At 49.8% G+C, this 21345-nt stretch overlaps 2 protein-coding genes across 2 annotated transcripts; one reads left to right on the forward strand and one right to left on the reverse strand.

Moving 5' to 3' along the window:
- Positions 1–1644: 1644 nt before the first annotated feature.
- sbk3 (SH3 domain binding kinase family, member 3) lies at positions 1645–6301 on the reverse strand. The gene is made up of 4 exons (XM_047041915.1): positions 5814–6301; positions 4151–4301; positions 3445–3647; positions 1645–2925 (listed from the first exon to the last, which is right to left on the reverse strand). Exons 1-4 carry the CDS (start codon positions 5817–5819, stop codon positions 2146–2148), a joined length of 1140 nt encoding a protein of 379 aa, XP_046897871.1. The 5' UTR covers positions 5820–6301; the 3' UTR covers positions 1645–2145.
- A 3141-nt stretch (positions 6302–9442) lies between these two features.
- On the forward strand, positions 9443–21085 carry epn1a (epsin 1a). Its single transcript, XM_047042116.1, is given in 19 exon segments — positions 9443–9923; positions 11558–11765; positions 12087–12188; positions 12764–12796; positions 12798–12923; positions 13439–13567; positions 14537–14657; positions 15081–15238; positions 15407–15478; positions 16690–16770; positions 17375–17655; positions 19038–19201; positions 19511–19557; positions 19559–19699; positions 19701–19752; positions 19907–20037; positions 20040–20177; positions 20179–20331; positions 20333–21085. Coding segments are annotated over 17 exon segments (1938 nt in total). The 5' UTR covers positions 9443–9923; positions 11558–11765; positions 12087–12119; the 3' UTR covers positions 20375–21085.
- The last annotated feature ends 260 nt before the right edge of the window (positions 21086–21345 follow it).

Raw genomic sequence — 21345 nt, forward strand, 5'->3', positions numbered from 1 at the left:
AGCGCCCCTGTGCAAGCCCCCCCCCCCACAGGCCACAGCACCGAGCGCCCCTGTGCAGCCCCCCCCCCCACAGGCCACAGCACCGAGCGCCCCTGTGCAGCCCCCCCCCCACACTCCAGACTGTCACATGAGCCCCCGTTCCCCTACTACCGGGAATAGCGAAACCCCCAAACAACAATAAGTAAACATGGATCAAGACGACAGTTGTTAGGATGGAGGGGTGAAGGGGTGGAGGGGTGGAGGGGTGGAGGGGTGGAGGGGTGGTGGAGTGGTGGAGTGGTTGAGTGGTGGAGTTTCCAGGGGGGATAGGGGATCATGGGGGTAAGTAACAGTGTTACAGCACACACAGAACATACGGCACATCCACATGAATCAGAATCAGAATCAGAATGGGATTTATTCGCCAAGAAAGTTTGCACAGACACAGAATTTACTTTGGCAGGAAGGTGCCCACATACATTCAGCCACACACACACACCCCGACACACAGACAACAAACAGCTCCAGACCAGACCGGCTGTCGCTAACCTGCGTAAGCAGTGACCTGAGGGGACCACAGCGCCGGAGGGGGTGGGGGGGAAGCGGGTCAGATAGAGGGCGCGACTGATGGGAGGTCGTCAAGGAAACAAGCAACAACAAATATATGATGTATATATAGAGAGAGAGATAGAGAGAGAAAATGAAAGGGAGAGAAAGAGAGGGAGAGTAAGACAAGAACAGAGAGGTTGAGGTGTTCAGACAGATTGTGCTGAGCTGGCAACGGAGGCACCAAGCAGGCCTGACTTTGAAGGTTTGGGAGAGATACAGAGCTGGAGAGGTTTGGGAGAGATACAGAGCTGGAGAGAGAAGGAGGGAAAGAAGGGGGAATCAGGGTGGCAAAGCTGGGCCAGGAAGAGGTGATGATGTGCGGGGTGTGTAAATAGATGGGCCTGGGGTCTATTTATAAAGCCATCTGGAGTGGCCCTTAGCAGGGGGTTAGCACCGACACACCGAGGGAGGGGCTACTAAGACTGTCTAATAACCACCGGCTACTCCCGGTTACTACCCCACCCTAACCCCAACCCTAACCAGGGATGTGCACTGTCCTAGTTCAACTGACTTCAAAAAACAAATTCATGTTGACGTTTTCACATTTAGTTTTGCGTCTTGTTTAGTTTTGAGTTTGGAGACTCAGGTCACCTCCAGGTAGTCTTGGTCCTGTCGAGCTGTTGGGTAGGAGTCAGTTTCATGTTCCTGAGACTCTTATTGTGTAGGGGTGGGTGCGTTGTTTGTTATGAATTCTGACAACCATTCACCACTACCGTGTTACTTTCATTTGCTACCACTAGGGGTCCCAAACCCTTCTACTGAAGGTCAAATATGAGACTGGGGTAAAGAACAGTCACAAAAGGACTTTGTAACTGAGAGACACTGTGATTTTCTATGTCTGTGTATGTTTGGCAGCGAGATGGAGGGAGAGAGAGAGAGAGAGAGAGAGAGAGAGAGAGAGAGAGAGAGAGAGAGAGAGAGAGAGAGAGGGAGAGAGAGAGAGGGAGACAGTGTGTGCCTTGTGTGACAAGGTGTGAATGTATGTGTGCACTCTGCATAGGAGCAATTGTAGATGGGGGTTGTGGTGTTTGTTTTGGGATCATCAACTTATGAGTATTTTAAGAGAAATACAAACTGGTTTATTATTGTATCTGTACAACAAAAAAGTCACAGTTTTTGCAATGACAGCTTGTAGCTAAGGAGAGGAACAAATTATCATATCACTTTTTTCTCATTCAACTTTTTGCATGTACGCACGCACACACACCCACAAAATTTGCAAACCAAAACATACATTTAAAAAACATTTTTTTAAAGTTTACTGGAGTTGAAGTGCTATCGTCATTAAACTATTTACAAGATATTCATACAGTACAAAACAACATTTGACAAAATTACACCATAATAAAAAGCTAAGAAATTCCATTAGTAATGTCTTTCATTATTAAATAGACACATGATTAATGTGTGTCCAGAATATACAGTATGTGTTCTTTTAATGCACCATGCACATCATATATAAATCATCCTGAATTAAGAAAGTATCCATTTCTTTACATCATAAACATGGAAAATATGCACCCTTTTGAATGATTTTCTAGTTCCATATAACACCTTTCATCTCTCACCTCGTCCCTCCCTCACCCTTTCTTCCTCCACACCCCCGCCTCTTATTTTCCCTGCCTCCATCTCGGCCTCCTCTGCTTTCCTCTTCTGCTCTCGCTCTGTCTCTTTGAGCCACGGCCCACCCAGATAGCTAAGGATCTCCTCCGGGCCCCCACGAAGCCTGGGCTCCGGGTGGAGCAGCTCCCTGAACAGAGACATCACGAGTGGGCTGAAGCCCCGGAACTGTGGGGCCACGTGGTCGTCCTCCAAGCACATGTCCTCAATGCTCATGATGTCGTCCCTCAGCCCATCGTCCTCCCCACCCTGCAGTCCCCTACCCCCCCTCCTCTCCTCCCTCATAGCCTCGCGGTCGAACCATCGCTTGTACCTCCGGTAGGCGGGGTCGTCGCGGGTGCTTTCCTCCCAGGGGAAGCAGCCGGTGAGCAGGCAGAACACCAGCACTCCCAGGGCCCAGCTGTCCATACTGGGCTCCACCGTGATCCAAATATCCTCCGGCTCCTCTCCACCCTCCTCGCCCTCCTTCTCCAGCTCCTTGGCCGGCTCCACCTCGGGGGTACAGAAGGGGGACTCGTACCAAACGGCCCGCACGGTGGAGCCCCTGGGCCTGGCCAGACCGAAGTCGCCCAGTTTGACCCAGCGGCAGGAATGGTCGCACAAGAAGATGTTTTCGGGCTTGATGTCGCGGTGCACGAAGCCCAGGGAGTTGAGGTGAGACACGGCACCACTGAGCTGAGCCATAACTCTCTGCACCACCTCCTCCTCCACACCCACCTGCACAGAGAGAGAGAGAGAGATAGGGATAGGGGTTAAAGAGCGAGAAAGAACGATTGTGAATGTTCTACTCTCTTCTACTATTTCATCCCAGCTGATAAGAGTGTTTCCATTTGGGGATTTGGAAACTCCTACTACACAACACGTATTTCTCTCTCAGGCCATGATAGCAGGGAGAGGGTTGACATCTTCATCAGAGCCCAGCACGTCACGGATAGACACGGACACAGGAGTGCCTGGCCTGGGGGGGGCTTTGGTGTACTCAGCTGAGGAGGTGTGTGTGGGTGGGGGGGGTGGGGGGGTTAGTGGAAGGTCCTAGTCTTTATCAGTTTGCATATTTTTGCTGACCGACAGCAGCTTTAGCAGGACAGCCTGTCTCAACAGAACGCGGCGATGCAGGTGCCAGCTAACGATGCCCAGGCGCCGCTCGCTCCGTGACGTCGCTCGCCCCGTGACACACGGCTCTCACGCACACCAAAGCCAGGCCCTCCGGCCGTCAACCGCCAACTCGCCACTCACCTCCGACACGATGACGCTGTAGAGGTCGCCATAGAGACCGGCCTGCTGAGCGAACACGTAGTCGGAGGGGGTGGAGAAGAAGATCCCCAGAGCCCTGGTGAGCGAGGGGTGAGTGCAGAAGGAGAGGGAGAGGTTGTATTCACGCAGGAAGGAGAAGAGGGAGGTGGAGCGGCGTGGGAAGAACTTCAGAGCCATGGGAGTTCCTGGTGGAGAGAAGAGGAGGGGGGGGGGTCAACGTAAGTTCTGGGAGATCCATTCTACCAAATAACGACAGGATCACAGCTGAAATGTGTCACTGGCTCTGTGAACACGTTCCACCTCCCCTCTGGAGACAGCTGCTTCACACTTTGTGTCCCTGGGGATCCTAGGTACCCCTGTCTAGCAGAAACTCAACCCCCGAGCATGTATAGCGAAGCACTTGATTACAGCAGCACTGCTGTGAAAGCTTAAGTGGATCCTACACAACGATAACCTTAGATGTCCATCGCTGCAAAACAGACTGCTTGTGAAACCGAGAGGCAACTTCCAGTCAGTAACCAGAGAAGTTGCATTTCTGACCCCATACACACACAGTTTGGATGCAGAGAAACACTATTGCAAACATTTCGGCGCTTACATTGTTCTTCCTGAGTGAGTGTGATTTACAAGCGCTGCAGTGCCACTTTGATCCCTGACCCGTTGACCCCTGAGCAACAACTTCACTGACCTCTCTTTTTGTGGACGGCCAGCATGACCTTGCCGTAGGAGCCTTCCCCGAGGAGCTTGACCATGGTGAAGTGGTCCGATGTTTCCAGGGTGCACATGGCCTGGGCTGAGAGGAAACACAGTTCGTCCAGTTCCTGTGCAGCAGCCTGCTTCTGGAGAAACACACAGCAGCACAACGACAGCACACAACGTCATCTTTAATCATCTCGAAGATTCTTTTTCTTTCATTCGAGGGCGGTTAGGTTGCGATTCACCTCTGAATTGTCATTGATGTTGTTTGCGCATATCATCGCACGTTATTGTCTTTCTAGGTTTCTGTTGTGTGTTCCATATGTTGATGTGACCGTGGCCTGTAGAGATGGGCTAACGTCATTAGAACTGGATCAGCTCATTTGACACCAGAGGAGGGGTGTGAACACACCAGACACACGGTAACACAATGAAGCCGCTCTAACATGACGGTGTATTTATACCCTTGCCCTTCTGCATATATACATTTCTTACATAAGAGAAGATTGTAGGCATCCATGGGTTAATCAGCGGGGTTTATTCATGGTTACAGTTAAGCCACTGGAAAAAACGAATTGTGGTAGACTGATATTGTGGGGTGTCAGAAGAAACTACGGCTGAAACTTTAGATGTGTCGTTCGACGTTCAATTTAGTTTGTTCAAATCGTCATTTTGCATTTTCAGTTGACAATTTCAAGATCAAAACTTTATGTCTTAGCAAACTCTTGTGTGCAGACGCCTTAAAGGCTCTACTCTTCGCTCCTCTTTGCGAACACAGTCCTTCCCATTATTATGGGATGCAATTTAATATAAATAAACTAATGTAATGGGTCAAGCTCAACAAGTAGTAACCTTTTGTGTGTCATAAATTGACAGAAAAATTCAGTCCTCTACCTTCACTGTGGACTAAATTGAAATCAACCACTTGATCCCCATGTATTGTGACCCAGTGGTCGTGAGGCTCCATGGTTGAACACCCGAGCACGAGCAGGTGTTAAACATTTGCCCCACCTGACATTCGAAGCGTTCTTCTAAACAGAGGTGATTATTATCTGAGACCTTATTCGTCACAGGATCTCAGAGTGGGTAAGTGCTATCTGGGATCGATCAAAGGTCATCTGATTCTGTAAGGAGCTCCAATAGAGGCCTGACGCTACTAGCAGGTTTAAAGGCATGGGAAACATAGATTACTGAGTAAAGATGTAAACCCGGAACAAAGGTAAACACTGGAAGCTGAAAAGCCTCTGATCGTGCTACTTTCTTGGACTGGCGCCCTGGCACGTCTTGGCATCCTCTGGAGAACTAGCCCGTATAAACTAGTGGCGCCACAGTTAATGTCAACATGACAACGTCAGCAACCAGTGCTGGTCACAGAACACTTTGACATTTGATGATATCAAACATGCTGTACGGTCATCATGATGCATTTCTGATTAAACATAATGTCTGCATTTTGTGCCTGTGTGGTGAAATGTTTACCAGTGTCAACTTGTTTTGTCATTCAGTAACTAATGGCCCTTTGAAAACATCTGATGTGCTGAATTACAAAAGTAAGTAATTCTAATGGTCCATTTTGAATAATAAACAATGTGAATCAACATTATGAGTTAATTAATGTTATAATACTATAACATGAATGTAAACATTGTACTTACTGTCATCTTAGAGCTCTCACACTTGAGTTTTGTCTCTTTTCACTGTTTGGATCCTGTCAGCATCTGACAGATAGATTTCTCACACTCGAATCCCCTCAACCCCTGCTACTGTTCACAGCTATTCTGTCACAACAACTTATTGCAGACTTGTCGTTCTTCTTTATCTGTTGTGATCTCGTAGCTGAAGCGCCCTGTCTGGTCCTCAGTCTGTTAGATACAAGCAGCGGTGCCTTCGTTTTATACACACACACACACTGAGATATATCTGTTCTCCGGCCCCTCAGGGACCTCAGTAATGACTGTGTTGCTCTTTCAACTGGACCCCCTCCTCAGCATTCCCTCCCTCTCTCTCTCTCTCTCTCTCTCTCTCTCTCTCTCTCTCTCTCTCTCTCTCTGAATCTATGGGTCTCTCTCTCTCTCTCTCTCTCTCTGGGTCTCTCTCTGTCGCTCTACCTCTCTTGTTTAGACAGCAACTATGCATGTACCAACTGTAAGGTATTTAACCCCATTCCCACACACACACACATGTCTCCCTCCCTCCCACCCCTCCACAGCCGTGTTAATGTCCCAATGTGTCCCGTCTGTCAGTCAGTCTGTCTGCAATAACCTACCCCAGCCTGTCTTCCTTCTCTCCCACTCTCTCGCTCTCTTTCCCCCTCTTTCCCTCCCTTCTTCTTTTCTCTAATCCCCCAGCGATCTTCACACACCCACCCCTCCTCACCGCAGGCTCCATCTATCTCGCCCTCTCACTAAGTCTTAGTCATTGAATTCCTCTCACAGATCAAGATTCCACATCTAATCAACAGGCAGGAGGATTTTGGATGCTTTAAATTAACAAACGAACTGGTCCACTAACCACTGTATGGAGTGGAATTTCAGAGGCTGAAAAACTGTGGTTGCCTGTCTTTGTGATGGAGTGATCTTCACTTATTAACACAAGGCCCCCCTCACCCCCTCCCCCCCCCCCCCTCTCTTTCCCTGTAAAGGGAGCTTCAATTCTTGTACTTAAAAACCTGTATTATTAAGCTGTTTTGCCTGTCTAGCTGTGAAATGAAGAAACATTTTACGCACTTTATATCATTTATATTTTTTCAGTATTTGTTTACAATTTGTATCAATTCTTTTAAATCACGTATATTTCATATGCCCTTAAAATACCTTTTTTCTGGCTTTCGCTCTCCACCCCTCCCCAAACCGTTTCACCCTCTCCTCTTATCCTCTCGCACTCTCCCTCTCTCTCTCACCCCTACCCTGAACTCAGTCTGTATTATGTCCAATCGTGCTTGAGTGACAAAGTTAACAGCTGAAACCGTGCATTAAAAAAACACACAACTATGTTGGTCTTGTCTATATGCCAGCTCTGTTTTCCATTCAGCGCAGCCGGAGCAGAGGACCTTTTCACCATCTCTCTCCCTTGACACCCTCCTCCTCTTTCTGTCTCCTTAGTTAGATTCCTCCTGATACAGCCTACTACTACTGCTCCTATCCTCTCTCTCTCTCTCTCTCTCTCTCTCTCTCTCTCTCTCTCTCTCTCTCTCTCTCCCTCTCACACACTCTACCCCCCCAAACCATCTCTCTCTCTCTCTCTCTCTCTCTCTCTCTCTCTCTCTCTCTCCCTCTCACACACTCTACCCCCCCAAACCATCTCTCTCTCTCTCTCTCTCTCTCTCTCTCTCTCTCGCTCTCTCTCTCTCTCTCTCTCCCTCTCTCTCTCTCTCTCTCTCTCTCTCTCTCTCTCTCTCACACTCCACCCCCCCAAACCATCTCTCTTCTCTCACTCTCACACTCTACCCCCCAACTCATCTCTCTCCCTCTCTCACACTACCCCCCCAACCCATCTCTCTCTCTCTCTCTCTCACACTACCCCCCCCAACCCATCTTTCTCTCTCTCTGTTGCAGTTATGCAACACCAACACATGCTGCTATCACGACTAGACACAAACACACTGTGGTTACTACAGCTGCTGGTTCCTTGGGGCTGTAGAGAGCTCCTGTTTGTATGTGTGCTAGCCGGGGTAACAGAGCGCCCCGCGCCCCTGCTGTGACAACCTGCTCCCCGACTCTACCTCTAATGGGGAACACTCAACACTTTCCCTGAGTGGACATCCTGGTCTGCTTTGCTTTCCTTCAAACGCTATTTGTGAACGTGCACCAAAGTTCATGCTCACGCACCCACACACACACACACACACACACACACACACACACACACACACACACCCACACCCACACACACACACACAACACTAGTACACACTTGACATGCGAAATACAGCATTGCTGACAGATGCAGGTGATTTACGTAATCCACCTTTCTGACATTCAATATTACCTCTGTGTGCAGTCTCTTTTGCCATTGAATACTTTTACTGACAGCGCTGGGTGTTACGTAAACCTTTCCTGTCATTGAGTTATTCTTGGTGGATTTCATGCTTTGCAAAACTTCTACTCTCCTGGGGAGACAGACTGAAAGCGGAAGATTAAAGGATGAATATGATGAAGAGGATGGGATTGTAACACACATGTATACCAGCTGGTTTGCCTCTGATCTGTAGAACTTACCATGTAGTATTTCAGGTTCCTCACGGGTCTGTGCCATGCGTCTCCACTGCGCAAACAGCCTGTACGAGATCGCCTCCTTGTGGCCAGTACATGCAACAAAAGACAATGTTCCACTCAGAGGCTAAAAACTCTCCTATCTCTCCAATCTAATATGATTTACACTTTTTCGAAAATATTTTTGAACCTTTCTAAACTTTTTTTTGAAAGCCTTTTGGAAAAGAATTAAACCGTTCCAATGTTTTTTATTTACTTGTAAAAAACACTTTTATACTTTTTCAACCTTCCAAAACGTTATATATAATAACAGATATGTGTGTAAAAATTGTGAGTGTAAGTAAAAAGTTGTCAAGACAACTCACTATATGCTACTACTTGATACTTGGATTAATTCAGTCGTTGTTTCAATAAGGCAGACCGACATTTGGTAGAGCACTGCCCAGCTGGGTGTCAAACAGAGAGCGCTGAATACCCACTTGAAAAGCTTGCTGGTGATGGACAGATGAAAGTCATTCCAGGAAAAACGCAGGAGGTGTTTATGATAACTATTCATACCAGCAGATAAAATTATCTAAGGCACCGAACAAGCCTTTTAGAATGCTGAAAATGTGGATGAGAGGAATGGCTACGATCATAAAACTATGATTTATGTGGTACCATTTAATCTATCCCCAACATGCTACTGGTTTTGTGGCTAAATTTAGAAGTTGGCACAACGTTAAAATTAAAAGGCAGAGTTGTTCTGTGAATATGCACACTGACTCCCTGAATTAGAACTTGAGTAGACCTACAGCGTGTACTAATGGTTGCTACTGGAAGACATAAGGCCAGGTTCAGAGAGCAGACTGTAGCTAGTGTATTATATTTAACAATTGAGTGTTTACACTAGTAGTTATCTATTATTTATGGATATTCATATACAAATAGCATACACATAACTGAGACTTTAAAAATAAAAACAATAAAAAACATGTTTAAAGAATATGTGCAAACTTTTCAAAGTATCTTGAAAGCAGCCTCGCCCAAATCATACATATTCAATGATGGGCGCGTGCAAGGGGGTGCGGTCTGTCCAGCATTCGGGAACGGAACCGGAATATCCGCCATCTCCTTGTACATTTCAAGCTACATCAGGGTCAGTATAGACTTGTTTTAGCTGTTTATTGTGGTTTGTTCTCAAAATGTATGAAACATTATAGTTTGTATTTAAACAGTAGTCATTCCATATCCATCAACGTGTCGTAGGGAAGGGGTGTCAGTCAAGCTGATCACAAATGCCACCCGTATGCCAGTTTGGAATAGCTAGCTAGGTAGGCTAGCTTGCTAGCAACAGGGCTTGTCAACGTATGGACGTGTGATTCTATCGTCCACTTATTTTGCTAGTGCTAGTCTAGCTAGTTAGTCAGACAGCTAAGTAAATAGTGATTCAATATCGTGGCCGGAAAATATTCAAGCTGCCCGCTTTCACCCCGCTTTGCTTTACTTCACTTACCCTTTAACAACCCGTGAACAAGGCGAATGTGATCGTCATTGAGAAGACAGTGAAATACGGTGAGTAGCGTTTCGGTGAAGGTTCTGTTAGCTAGCATTACTAGGCTACAGCAGTTCCTAGCTTGCAGAGCTGTTGTTAGGTGGAGGCTAACACTTTCATATTTATGTCTTATTCTTTTTTAAAGCTGGCTAGTTGGCTAGTCACATCCCAATTATTGCCATGGGGATTTCCTTGTGTGCCACCTTGAGCACACAAGGAATAGCAACTTGTAACTGCTAAGATAGAGAACTCGCAAGCTAGCTATGACAGTTCTGGGGGATGCTTGTAAATAGCTTGTGGGTGGGGGTCTGACTTGCAGAGGAGGGTGTGTAACTGCTAGGACTGAGTGAGATTGAACGTCGAGGCCAAAGACAGCGACATTGCCACGACTGTTACACCGCCCTTGTCCGATTCGTTGTTTTTTTTTAAACGTTCCATAGCTTGGTAATTAACTCATTCATGTTTTACCCTTCTCTTAACTTGTCGAGCTGGCTAACGGTAGTTATTTAGCAACATAGACAAGTTAGCTAGCCTAGCTCCTGGAGGGCTATTCGGTTTGTGCTTGATTATTTACCTTTTGGTTAGCTAGCTTCTGAGCTAACAATGTGCCTATCTAGCATACTTATTGGATAAGTAGCAATATTTTTAAAGTAAGATACCATCTGACGTTGTAACTGTAAGTTTGCGTTGTTCACTTATTTTACTTCCCTCTTCCCATATCAAGGCAAGCTACAGCTGCAACACATTCATCCTACACTGGGTGACCTACCTGTTGATTTAAAACAACTATTATGTCAAGTAATTTACAGCAAATCTAGTACTGAAACGAACCTTGGTTTAACTTGGAATAAGCTGCTGTCCTTGATGGTAACTAAACTGAGTTTGACCAGTTAACTTTAACAGCGAAGTCTGTTTGGAGGCTTTTAGAGATTGTGTTTTTTTGGCCTATAAGCATGCACACAATACATACTCTACTGTCGTGAATAGCCTGTTTGAACTTTGGTACATATTCCTCTGAATTTCTTAAACTGACTTTTGGAATTGTTATCTCCTTGCTGGTTATGCAACCTAGTCTGACAGTAGCCTGAAGCTGTTCACGTTTGTTTGTCACATGGTCCGATGAAGAGGAAATTTCATATCATGTAAATCATCTCGATGTGGCCTAACCCTAACCACTTTCTATTGGTTTGAGCAGTTTGATAACAACACTGTAGTTGGCCAAAGCATTGACTTGACAGACATCCTCTCCTGACCTAATCACACATTTACAGCTAGTCTCATTCTACAGACTCACTGATCACACTGTAGTCATGACAGCTGCATTGTAGAGCAGTGTTTGATGCTCTGTGTCTGCTGTCGGCATAGTACGGTAGTCCTGATTCTACAGAACATGCAAAGTGGGTTCCATGAGCTAAATTAGTCAGTTTTTGCGGGTGAATAATGAAATCCAGTTGTAAAAGGCCTTTGGCGCGTGTCAAAGATGTGACAGTCTGCTTTCACCTGTCCAATCACAAGCCATCTTCGGTCCAGGCCTATCGGTAGGACAGAACGAGAGCTGGTGGGATGTGTAGAGTGTCTGAAGATCCTGACGCTTGTGTCGTCCTGTTTGCCTTGATCCTTGACAGTTTCTATTGGCTGCCTTGATCCTTGACAGTTTCTATTGGCTCCAAATCTGCGGTTCTGGGACCCGATGTCGCCGTGCCGACAGGCGAACAGGCTGAGACAGAGCACTCCGTAACCAAGGGGAACCTGAGAGAGAGTGAGAGAGTGAGAGAGTGAGAGAGTGAGAGAGTGAGGGAGAGAGAGAGAGTGTGTGTGAAGGGAGAGACTGACTCCCAGAGCCTGCACCATTTCAGTAACAGGTGTGTATGACACACTAACCCCTTCTGCTTATGTTGACATAAAGGAGAGCTTGGCACTCTCACACTGAGATTGGCTTCCTGCTCTCCCCTCTCAGTCAATCCCACTGACTAGTCCTCGTAAGCGTTTTGTCCTGTCCTCTGTCTCTCTCTCTTTCCTTCTTGCTATCTGCCCTACCCTCTCTGTATTCAGTCTGTGTCTCTCTGTCTCTCTCTCGCTCTTTCTCTCTGCTAACTAACTGTACCCTTTGCCCTGGCTGCTATTTGTTTTGTATTGTATTAACTGTTTTACAACCCTTCTTTATCTCCATGTGGGTGGGTCAGATTCCTGTGGAACCCGACAGCCAGACGGTTGCCATGTCGACCTCATCGCTACGGCGACAAGTGAAGAATATCGTCCATAACTACTCGGAGGCTGAGATCAAGGTTGCTCTGCCCACTCTCCTCCTGTCATGTTTTCATCCTGCGCCGTTTTCCCTCCTCTCTCTACAACTTCCCCTCCTCTTAATCACTGTTGGCCTGTGCCAAGCACAGCACAGCAAAGCACAGCACAGTACAGACAGCCTTGTGTGGCCAGTACCAGCCCCCCCCTCCCTCACCACTTCCTACACACACTCACACACACATTACTATTAATCTGGGTTAGTGAATTCTTGTCTGGACCTGTCCATGTGTTTTATTAGCATCACTCCTCATACAGCTCTCTCCCCCCCTCCCCATCTCTCCCCCCCCCTCCTACCTCCCCTCTCTCCCCCCTCCCCCCCTCTCTCCCCCCTCCTACCTCCCCTCTCTCCCCCCTCCCCTCTCTCCCCCTCCTCCCCCCCCTCCTACCTCCCCCCCCTCCCATCTCTCCCCCCTCCCCCTCTCTCCCCCCTCCTCCCCTCCCTCCTCTCCTCCCTCTCCCCCCCTCCCCTCTCTCCCCCCTCCTACCTCCCTATCTCTCCCCCCTCCCCTCTCTCTCCCCTCCTCCCCCTCCCTCCTCTCCTCCCCCTCCCCCCCAGGTAAGGGAGGCCACCTCCAACGACCCATGGGGCCCCCAGCAGCTCCCTGATGTCGGAGATCGCAGACTTGACCTACAACGTGGTGGCCTTCTCTGAGATCATGAGCATGGTGTGGAAACGCCTCAACGACCACGGCAAGAACTGGAGGCACGTTTACAAGGTGAAGAAGGAACGCCATTCAGTCACTCAGTCACTCAGCCACTCACTCAGTCACTCAGTCACTCAGTCACTCACTCAGCCACTCAGCCACTCAGTCACTCAGTCACTCAGTCACTCAGTCACTCAGCCACTCAGCCACTCAGTCACTCAGTCACTCAGTCACTCAGTCACTCAGTCACTCACTCAGCCACTCACTCAGCCACTCAGTCACTCACTCACTCAGTCACTCAGCCACTCAGCCACTCAGCCACTCAGTCACTCAGCCACTCAGCCACTCACTCAGTCACTCAGTCACTCAGCCACTCACTCAGTCACTCAGTCACTCAGTCACTCAGCCACTCACTCAGTCACTCAGTCACTCAGCCACTCAGCCACTCAGCCACTCAGCCACTCAGCCACTCAGCCACTCAATCACTCAGTCACTCACTCAGTCATTCACTACCTCACTGTCTCAGTCGCTCACTCAGTCGCTGTCTATCTGACTGTGTGTGTGTGTGTGTGTGTGTGGTCTGCCAGGCTATGACTCTTATGGAGTACCTGATCAAGACGGGCTCGGAGCGCGTGGCTCAGCAGTGCAGAGAGAACATCTACGCTGTCCAGACCCTGAAGGACTTCCAGTTCATCGACAGAGACGGAAAAGACCAGGTACTGGCACCCCAGGAAGGCTGCAGAATGCCTCCTGTGTACACACACACAGACACACACACAGACACACACATACACACACATACACACACACACACACACACACACACACAGACAGACAGACAGACAGACAGACACACACACACAGACAGACAGACACACACACACACACACAGACACACACACACACACAGACAGACACACACACACACACACAGACACACAGACACACACACACACACAGACACACACACAGACAGACACAGACACACACACACAGACACACACAGACAGACACAGACAGACACACACACACAGACACACACAGACACACACACAGACAGACACACACAGACACACACACAGACAGACACAGACAGACACACACACAGACAGACACAGACACAGACACAGACAGACACAGACACACACACACACAGACACACACACAGACAGACACAGACACACACACAGACAGACACACAGACAGACACACACACAGACAGACACAGACACACACACAGACACACACACAGACAGACACACACACACACACACACAGACAGACAGACACACACACACACACAGACACACACACAGACACACACAGACACAGACACACACACACTCACGTTCAAGGGCTTTTTACAATGCTCTCTCTGACCTCTTGTACAAACATGCGGTGGACAGCCAACAATAACATTTTTATAGGTTTGTAAAAGCTGCAACAATGGAGGAGGAACAAACAAGGAATCAGGATCTGTATACAAAGACTGACTGACAGGAACGACCGAGACTCAGGATGATTTACTATGGGATAGCTGTCAACTTGTATTTGTGCATTAGATAGTTATATTACAATTGACACATAACCCTCTGAGATTATCATTCATTATATCCAATCAACGTGGTGTGTGTGTGGTGTGTGTGTGGTGTGTGTGTGGTGTGTGTGTGGTGTGTGTGTCCCAGGGGGTGAATGTGCGGGAGAAAGCCAAGCAGCTGGTGACGCTGCTGAAAGATGAGGAGAGATTACGTGAGGAGAGGGTCCACGCGCTCAAAACCAAAGAGAAGATGGCACAAACCACCAGTGGTAAGACCCAGCCTGTCCATTACCCGGCATGCATCAGCCAGGACCCAGCCCGTCCATTACCCAGCATGCATCAGCCAGGATGGCTCAGTAAGAATCGCAAAGCCGTGAAGGACATGACTTTGAGACTAGGCTAGGTTCTCAATGACCTTGTCAAATGCTATTTGCTTGGTACATTATTATTTTAATGGCGGTTACACGTTTTGATGTAGTAACCATGAATGCCTCTGTCTATAGATCGCTCCTCAGATTGTATTTCTGAAGTGTGTGTGTGTGTGTGTGTCCATGTATCCGTGTCTGTGTCCATGTATCCGTGTATGTGTGTGTCCGTGTCCATATATCTGTGTGTGTGTGTGTGTGTGTATCCGTATGTGTGTGTGTCTGTGTGTGTGTGTCTGTGTGTGTGTGTGTGTGTCCCCTGCTCAGCCTCCTCGGCCCCCCCAGCGCCCGGTCTGGGGGGCAGCCTGTCGTTGGGCTCCCACTCCGGAGGGGCGGACCCGGAGCAAGCCTGGCCACAGAGCTCCGGAGAGGAAGACCTGCAGCTCCAGCTGGCATTGGCCATGAGCAAAGAGGAGGCGGAGCAGGTAACGCAGAACAGCCTATCAGGGGGCTGAAACAGCTTCAGGCCAAGTCAGGAGCCCCTGAGAGGTTGTGACCCCCGCACCAGCAGGTGTTCAAAAGCAGGTCCAAAAATGTCTTCCTGTTTCCTCCCCACATACACTCACCTGTGACCCCCCCCGACCTCTCACCAGCCTATCACGGCCCCCCTGGAGGACGCAGAGCTTCACTATGCTCTCTCACTCAGCAAGGAGATACACCAAAAGGTTAGGGGGGGGGAAAAGCGCGGCCGTCCGACCCTCGTTTCGTCTTTCAATCAAAGCAGATCCCATGTGACCCCTCTGGCTTCTCACCTATGTCACATATATTCAGTCGGAACATTTGTGAGTGAGTTTGATGTTATTATTTAGTGTATTAAGGAACATGTATCGAGGAATAGAACACCAAAAACGAAACAAACAAAAAAAGGGCTCTTGTGTTTCAATCAGGGCTCCACTGTGCATGACAAACGTTCTCTTAATTGACTCAATTTAACATCAAGCAATTTCCAAGCGAGTAATGACTGTTTTCCTACTTCCGATCCTACTGCTAATCTCGATGCATGCCTCTATCGTCACCTACGCACACACACACACACATACACACACACCTTTCCTGCTCTCATGTCATCTTGACTTCACAGGACTGTGGGACCCCTGTACTGTGTTAACTGGGTGGTGCTTCCAGGTGATGGGTGTACATCTGGGCTGTTATCTGACGGTGTCCAGGCTTCCATGCAGGCCCACGCTAACACTCTCCAGTAGTGTAGATATGTGTTCAGGCTATGTGTTCAGGCTATGTGTTCAGGCTATGTGCTCAGGGTATGTGCTCAGGCTAGGGTCACACAGGGATGTCACCAACATCTCAGTCTGTGACCACTGCAGTGCCATCAGGCCTGGTCCGGCTGTAGTGCAGTTTAGCAGGTCCTGGACCTGGTCTCCCCTCTGCCAGCCTGCTGTCTCTGCAGCCGAGGAGGTACAGAAAGCTGTTCCAGGATCAGATAACGGGCCAGTTTGAACGCTTCACGAGTGCCTTGTCCCGGGTCCTCTCCTTGGGCTGATCTGTCGGTCTTCTCGTGTGGAGCGCTTGGTTGTGGAAGTGTAGTGTTGTTCACCCCCACCCCACCCCCTCCCAGGAGTGGGGCAGAGATGCCCGGCTCGCTTTGGGGCTCCGATTGAGGAGAGTGTGGCTGCAGGCGGGATCCGACCTGAAGCCACCATAGACTGTTCTCCACGGGCGCTGATACCACAAGGTTGTTGCCAGACACTGGTCTGGGGGTCAGTTCTTTCCCCTTCCTACCCCTTAACGACTTCGATCGTTTGGGCTGATTAACTGACCCGAGACCTTTGCCCGGGGTCTCACCTGTGACATCAGCGCCCGGCGGGCGTAGGCGCGTCGCGGCTTGATGACATCACAGCTGTGTGCGTGTGGTTGGCAGGAGGAGAGGCTACGCAGGGGAGATGACCTGAGACTGCAGATGGCCATCGAGGAGAGCAGGAGGGAGAAGACGAAACCAGAGGTGTGTGTGTGTGGCGACGTGTGTGTGTGCACCCCGACCAGGGGGCTACACACACTCTATAGACAGTACCACTCTGTTCCTCTCTCGCTCTCCCGGCGTTACCTGCTCTAGCTGTGTCTCTCACCTGTGTGTGTGTGTGTGTGTGTGTGTGTGTGTGTGGGATTGGTGAATGAAAAGCGGTGGTCCAACACCTAAGACTAGTGCATCAAGGCACTGTTTCTCCGCTTCCCCTCTGAATGAAAGCTTAAATTGATCACCAGCCCGAGAAGTAAACCATTGACAGTCAGGTCTTAGATGATCGTCCTGGAAACAACCCCCCCCCCCCCCCCCACAGTTTCTCAGCATAGCTTTAGCTACAGTAGCTACGGTTTGTTTGTTTGTTTGTCGTGAGGACACCTCTCTGTCTTCGTATTGCTGAGAGTGGGTGGTAAATGGTAAGCGTGCTAGCTCTTTCAGTGCCCTAGCTTAGCTGTGTGTGTGTGTGTGTTCTAAGCCTATCTTGTCACCTTGTGAGCTTGACCTGTTCCCCCACGTCTCAGGAAGGTGTGACTGAGCGCTGGGCGGGGGCTCTCCTGAGTCTAACCAGTACTGTGTGTTGCGACAGAGTGCACTTATGGAGCTGAGTGCTGTAGACCCCTGGGGGGCCCCTGCCGCTGGCCCCGTCGGCTCTGCCGGCCCCTCTCCCCCTCCCACAGTCGCTGCCCCCCCTCAGCCTCGGGCCCCTGGGGCCCCCCCGGACCCCTGGGGAGCCGCCTCGCCGTCCTCGCCCCCCAGCGCCGACCCCTGGGGCGGGGGGGCCCCGCCCACGATAGCTCCGCCTCCGGACCCCTGGGGAGAGAGCTCAGCCAGAGTGAACAACGTGGACCCCTGGGGACCCTCAGGTGAGTGGCCCCCCTAGACACAGGTCCTAGGTCCCCAGCCACCTTCACTGGTTAACAGCTGGAGGGGGACCTCATCCCTGTCTGTGATTGGGTGAGGGCGGATGCGACCTATGACCCCTGCTGCTGCTGTTTCTCCATGTCCTCCTGGTTGTGTTGTACCCCTCATCATCGCTCCATATCATGAATGAGACTGCATCACCTCTGCATCCCATCTGGAGCGATGTCCGACATCTGCTGTCGTCATGTCCCGTGTGCGTCACCCTGATGACATCCAGAGTGCTGAGGCCACTTCCTGTGTGTGTGTGTGTGTGTGTGTATCCTCCTGTCTGCTGTGGCTGTGTCTCAAGAGGAACCAGACCTCTTACCTTAACCCACTCAGTCTAGCTGCAAACACAAGACTGTTAGAGTAGCGTGTTGGTGACCCTTTCTCCTCTCAGTTTAGATCAGGGAAACATCTAGTGGGAAGGGAAATGAACTTTGTGGCAAGTCTTGGTTCTTCTTTTGGCCTGGCCAGTCACTTAACTGAAATGACGGCGTTTAATTTTTTGGATGCTGTTCCAGCTTTGAGAGGGAGGGATGTGGGTTCTTTGAGTTGGCTCGTTGGTTAGACATTGACTGTGACAATTGTTAAGTATAAACTGCGTGTGTGCGGTTCCGGGGCGGGGAGTTTTTAGAAGTCAACAATGCCTGTGATGCATGTGTACGGAGAGCTCCAGTAAAGTGAAATATGTAATACCTTTTGTTGTTGTCTATAAATTTACATTTAGTAATTTTGCAGACGCTCTTATCCAGAGCGACTTACAGTAAGTACAGGAGACAAGTACCCCCCCGAGACAAGTAGGGTGAAGTGTCTTGCCCAAGGACAACAATGTCATTTGGCACGGCGGGGAATCGATCCGGCAACCTTCTGATTACTAGCCCGACTCCCTCACCGCTCAGCACATCTGACTCCCATCTATAAGAGTTAACATTGGTAAGAAGAGGATGGTTCTGCTCCAGTGTCAGTCAGTAAGGGTCAACTTATTAGAAACGTTTGACCAGATGTAGGTGAAAGAAGTGAGGACAGGAAACTACAAAAGGCATCCATCACCTCTGAGACTGTTGAGACACAGCCCAATTCCTCTGAGACTGTTGAGACACAGCCCAACTCCTCTGAGTCTGTTGAGACACAGCCCCAACTCCTCTGAGACTGTTGAGACACAGCCCAACTCCTCTGAGACTGTTGAGACACAGCCCAACTCCTCTGAGACTGTTGAGACACAGCCCCAACTCCTCTGAGACTGTTGAGACACAGCCCAACTCCTCGCCTTCCTTCTGTATGGTTACCTGTACAGTGTTGTGTTGTTAACCCTACCACCCCTCCCCTGCGTGTCTCCACCCCCTTAGCTGTGACCCCCCCCCCAGTGCCGACCCCCTGGGGACCCCCCCGTGCCTCTCAGCACCTCCTCCTCGGGGGGGGCCCGTAGACCCCTGGGCAGGAGATGGGGTTGCCTCTGACCCAATCACCTCTGACCCCTGGAGTGGCCTCTCCAAACACACTAACGGCACAGGTACATTTCCACTGACACACCAGTACACACACACACACACTAAGGTACGAGTAGACCTGAGCACACACTCACAAATCCACACCCATGCAGTTATTCACGCATACACAAACCCGACATCCTCACCACACTCTTGTTACATCCCACCCTCCCCTCAGGTATCTGTGATAATACCCCACGCTGTGGTCTGGTTAGGCAGTATGGGGGGGGTTACTGGTGCACAGCTGGAGAAAAAACACCATGCTGCAGCTCTGCTGTCTCTTTTACTCCCCCCTCCCTCTGTTTCCCTCTTCCTCTCCCTCTGTCGCCTAGGAGACCCAGAGCGACGAGGCTCCTCGGTAACCGGTGGCGACAGCGCGGGGGTCTCCGGTGCCCTTTGACCTGTCGTCTCTGGGCTCTGCTCTTCCTGTTCGTAAGACTCCGGAGTCGTTCCTGGGGCCCAACGCAGCGCTGGTGGACCTGGACGCCCTTGTGTCCTCCAAACCCAAGCCCAAACAGCCGCCCCCCGCCCTCCATCTCGTCCTCCGCACACAACCCCTTCCTCCAGACCACAGGTGAGAGCACCGCTGGGTCTCTGAGACTCGCACACGCACACAAAGAGAAGCAGCTGATTTGATGAGCTCAGAGGAGTTTTCACCCCAGACTAACCCCCCACCCCCCCCCCCCCCCCCCGTCTGTGCCGTCCCCCGTCCCCCCCCCCGCTGATAGGCTCGTCTCCAGCTCCAGGCATGGCCGTCACCCCAGGCAGCACCATCTCCAGCAGGGGAGTCTCCCCAAACGCCTCCCCCCTCCTCCAACCCCGTTTGGCGTGGCTGCCCCCCATGGCCTCCATATCCCCCACCAGCCCTCCTCGCTGGCCTGAGTGCCCTCCGCTCCCAGCCCTGTGCCACCTAACCACATGCTGGGCATGGTGCCTCCGGGCATGGGCATGGGGCCCATGGGCATGGGGGTAGGGATGGGCGCCCCCAGTATGGGCCTGGGGCATGCCCTACGGGGGGCTGTCGCCCATGGGGGGCCCCCCGGAACCGGCTCTGTTCATGGGGCCCGGAGGTGCTTGCTCCCTCCTCAGTTGATTTTGGGGGGGCCCCGCTGGAGTAGGAGGAGTGATGGGGGCCGGGGGGGCGGTGGGGGGGCGCGGGAACGACAGGAGCCAGCACCAACCCATTTCTTCTCTGAGGAAACCCCCACGTCCCCCTCTCCTGTCTTACCTACTGACCCCCAATCAATCCCCCCCTTCAACACAAACAGTTTTGTGTCCAAAAAGAAATGTGTACATTTCGATATTTAAAGAAAAACAATCGACATTTTACGTATTTTTTTCCTTTCAATCAAAAGCATTTCACTTTTTTTTCCTTTACATTTTCTTTTTCTTTTTTTTATGTGGTTTCTTCTTCATTTCAAAGTGGTATTGTGGGCGAGAACTAGAAGTTTATTTATTTTTGCTTACAATAATTTTTTGTTTTTAAATGTTGTTTCGTTTTTTTTTCCCCCCCCCCATCATTTCTGATATAAAGCTGAGTTTGTGAGGACAGAGAAAATCCCCCCAGAACTCATCAGTCTGCAAGAGCCTAATATTCCAGCACTGACCAAGAGAGAAAGAGATGAAGAGAATGGGGCATAGCCACTAACAAACTGAACTGATTCAAACTCCATTACCTGCGTCTTCTCTTTTCCTCTTAGATCAAGAGAAAAGATAAACACTGAATCGAGTGCATGAAGGATTTTTTTTTTTTGAACTCCTCGCTGAGTTTGGGACTGGAAAAAACTTACATTAACATTTCTGGCTCAATGTGGTCAAATCATTCAGTAGCTATTTTACCATCTAATTTAATGTTTATTGTAATTTATATTTTGTTTTTATTTTTCCGCATCCGTGGGGGGGGGGGGGGGGGGGGGGGGGGGGGGGGGGGGGGGGTGGGGGGGGGGGGGGGGGGCAAACAAGGAAAATTAATCGTTATGCGATGAAATCAAATGATTAAATCTTCTTTTTTTTTTTTTTTTTGCTTCCAGGTTTTTTGATAGAAATCAAATGAGAGCTCCGACATGAATTCATTGGTTGGTCATAGGTGGAATGTGTTTGAATGTATGGGCACAAATACAAAGGTGTGTGTGTGTGAGTGAGATTAGGAACGTGTGAGTGTGTATAA

The sequence above is a fragment of the Hypomesus transpacificus genome, chromosome 2, assembly GCF_021917145.1.
Source record: "Hypomesus transpacificus isolate Combined female chromosome 2, fHypTra1, whole genome shotgun sequence".
NCBI lineage: Eukaryota > Metazoa > Chordata > Actinopteri > Osmeriformes > Osmeridae > Hypomesus > Hypomesus transpacificus.

What these genes read in the sequence shown, in the direction of transcription:
- sbk3 (XM_047041915.1), bottom strand. An exon ending in GGCCGTCCACAAAAAGAGAG is followed by an intron (nt 3,648 to 4,150) that starts GTCAGTGAAGTT and finishes TCTCTCCACCAG; the next exon opens with GAACTCCCATGGCTCTGAAG. An exon ending in ACAGCGTCATCGTGTCGGAG is followed by an intron (nt 2,926 to 3,444) that starts GTGAGTGGCGAG and finishes CTCTCTGTGCAG; the next exon opens with GTGGGTGTGGAGGAGGAGGT.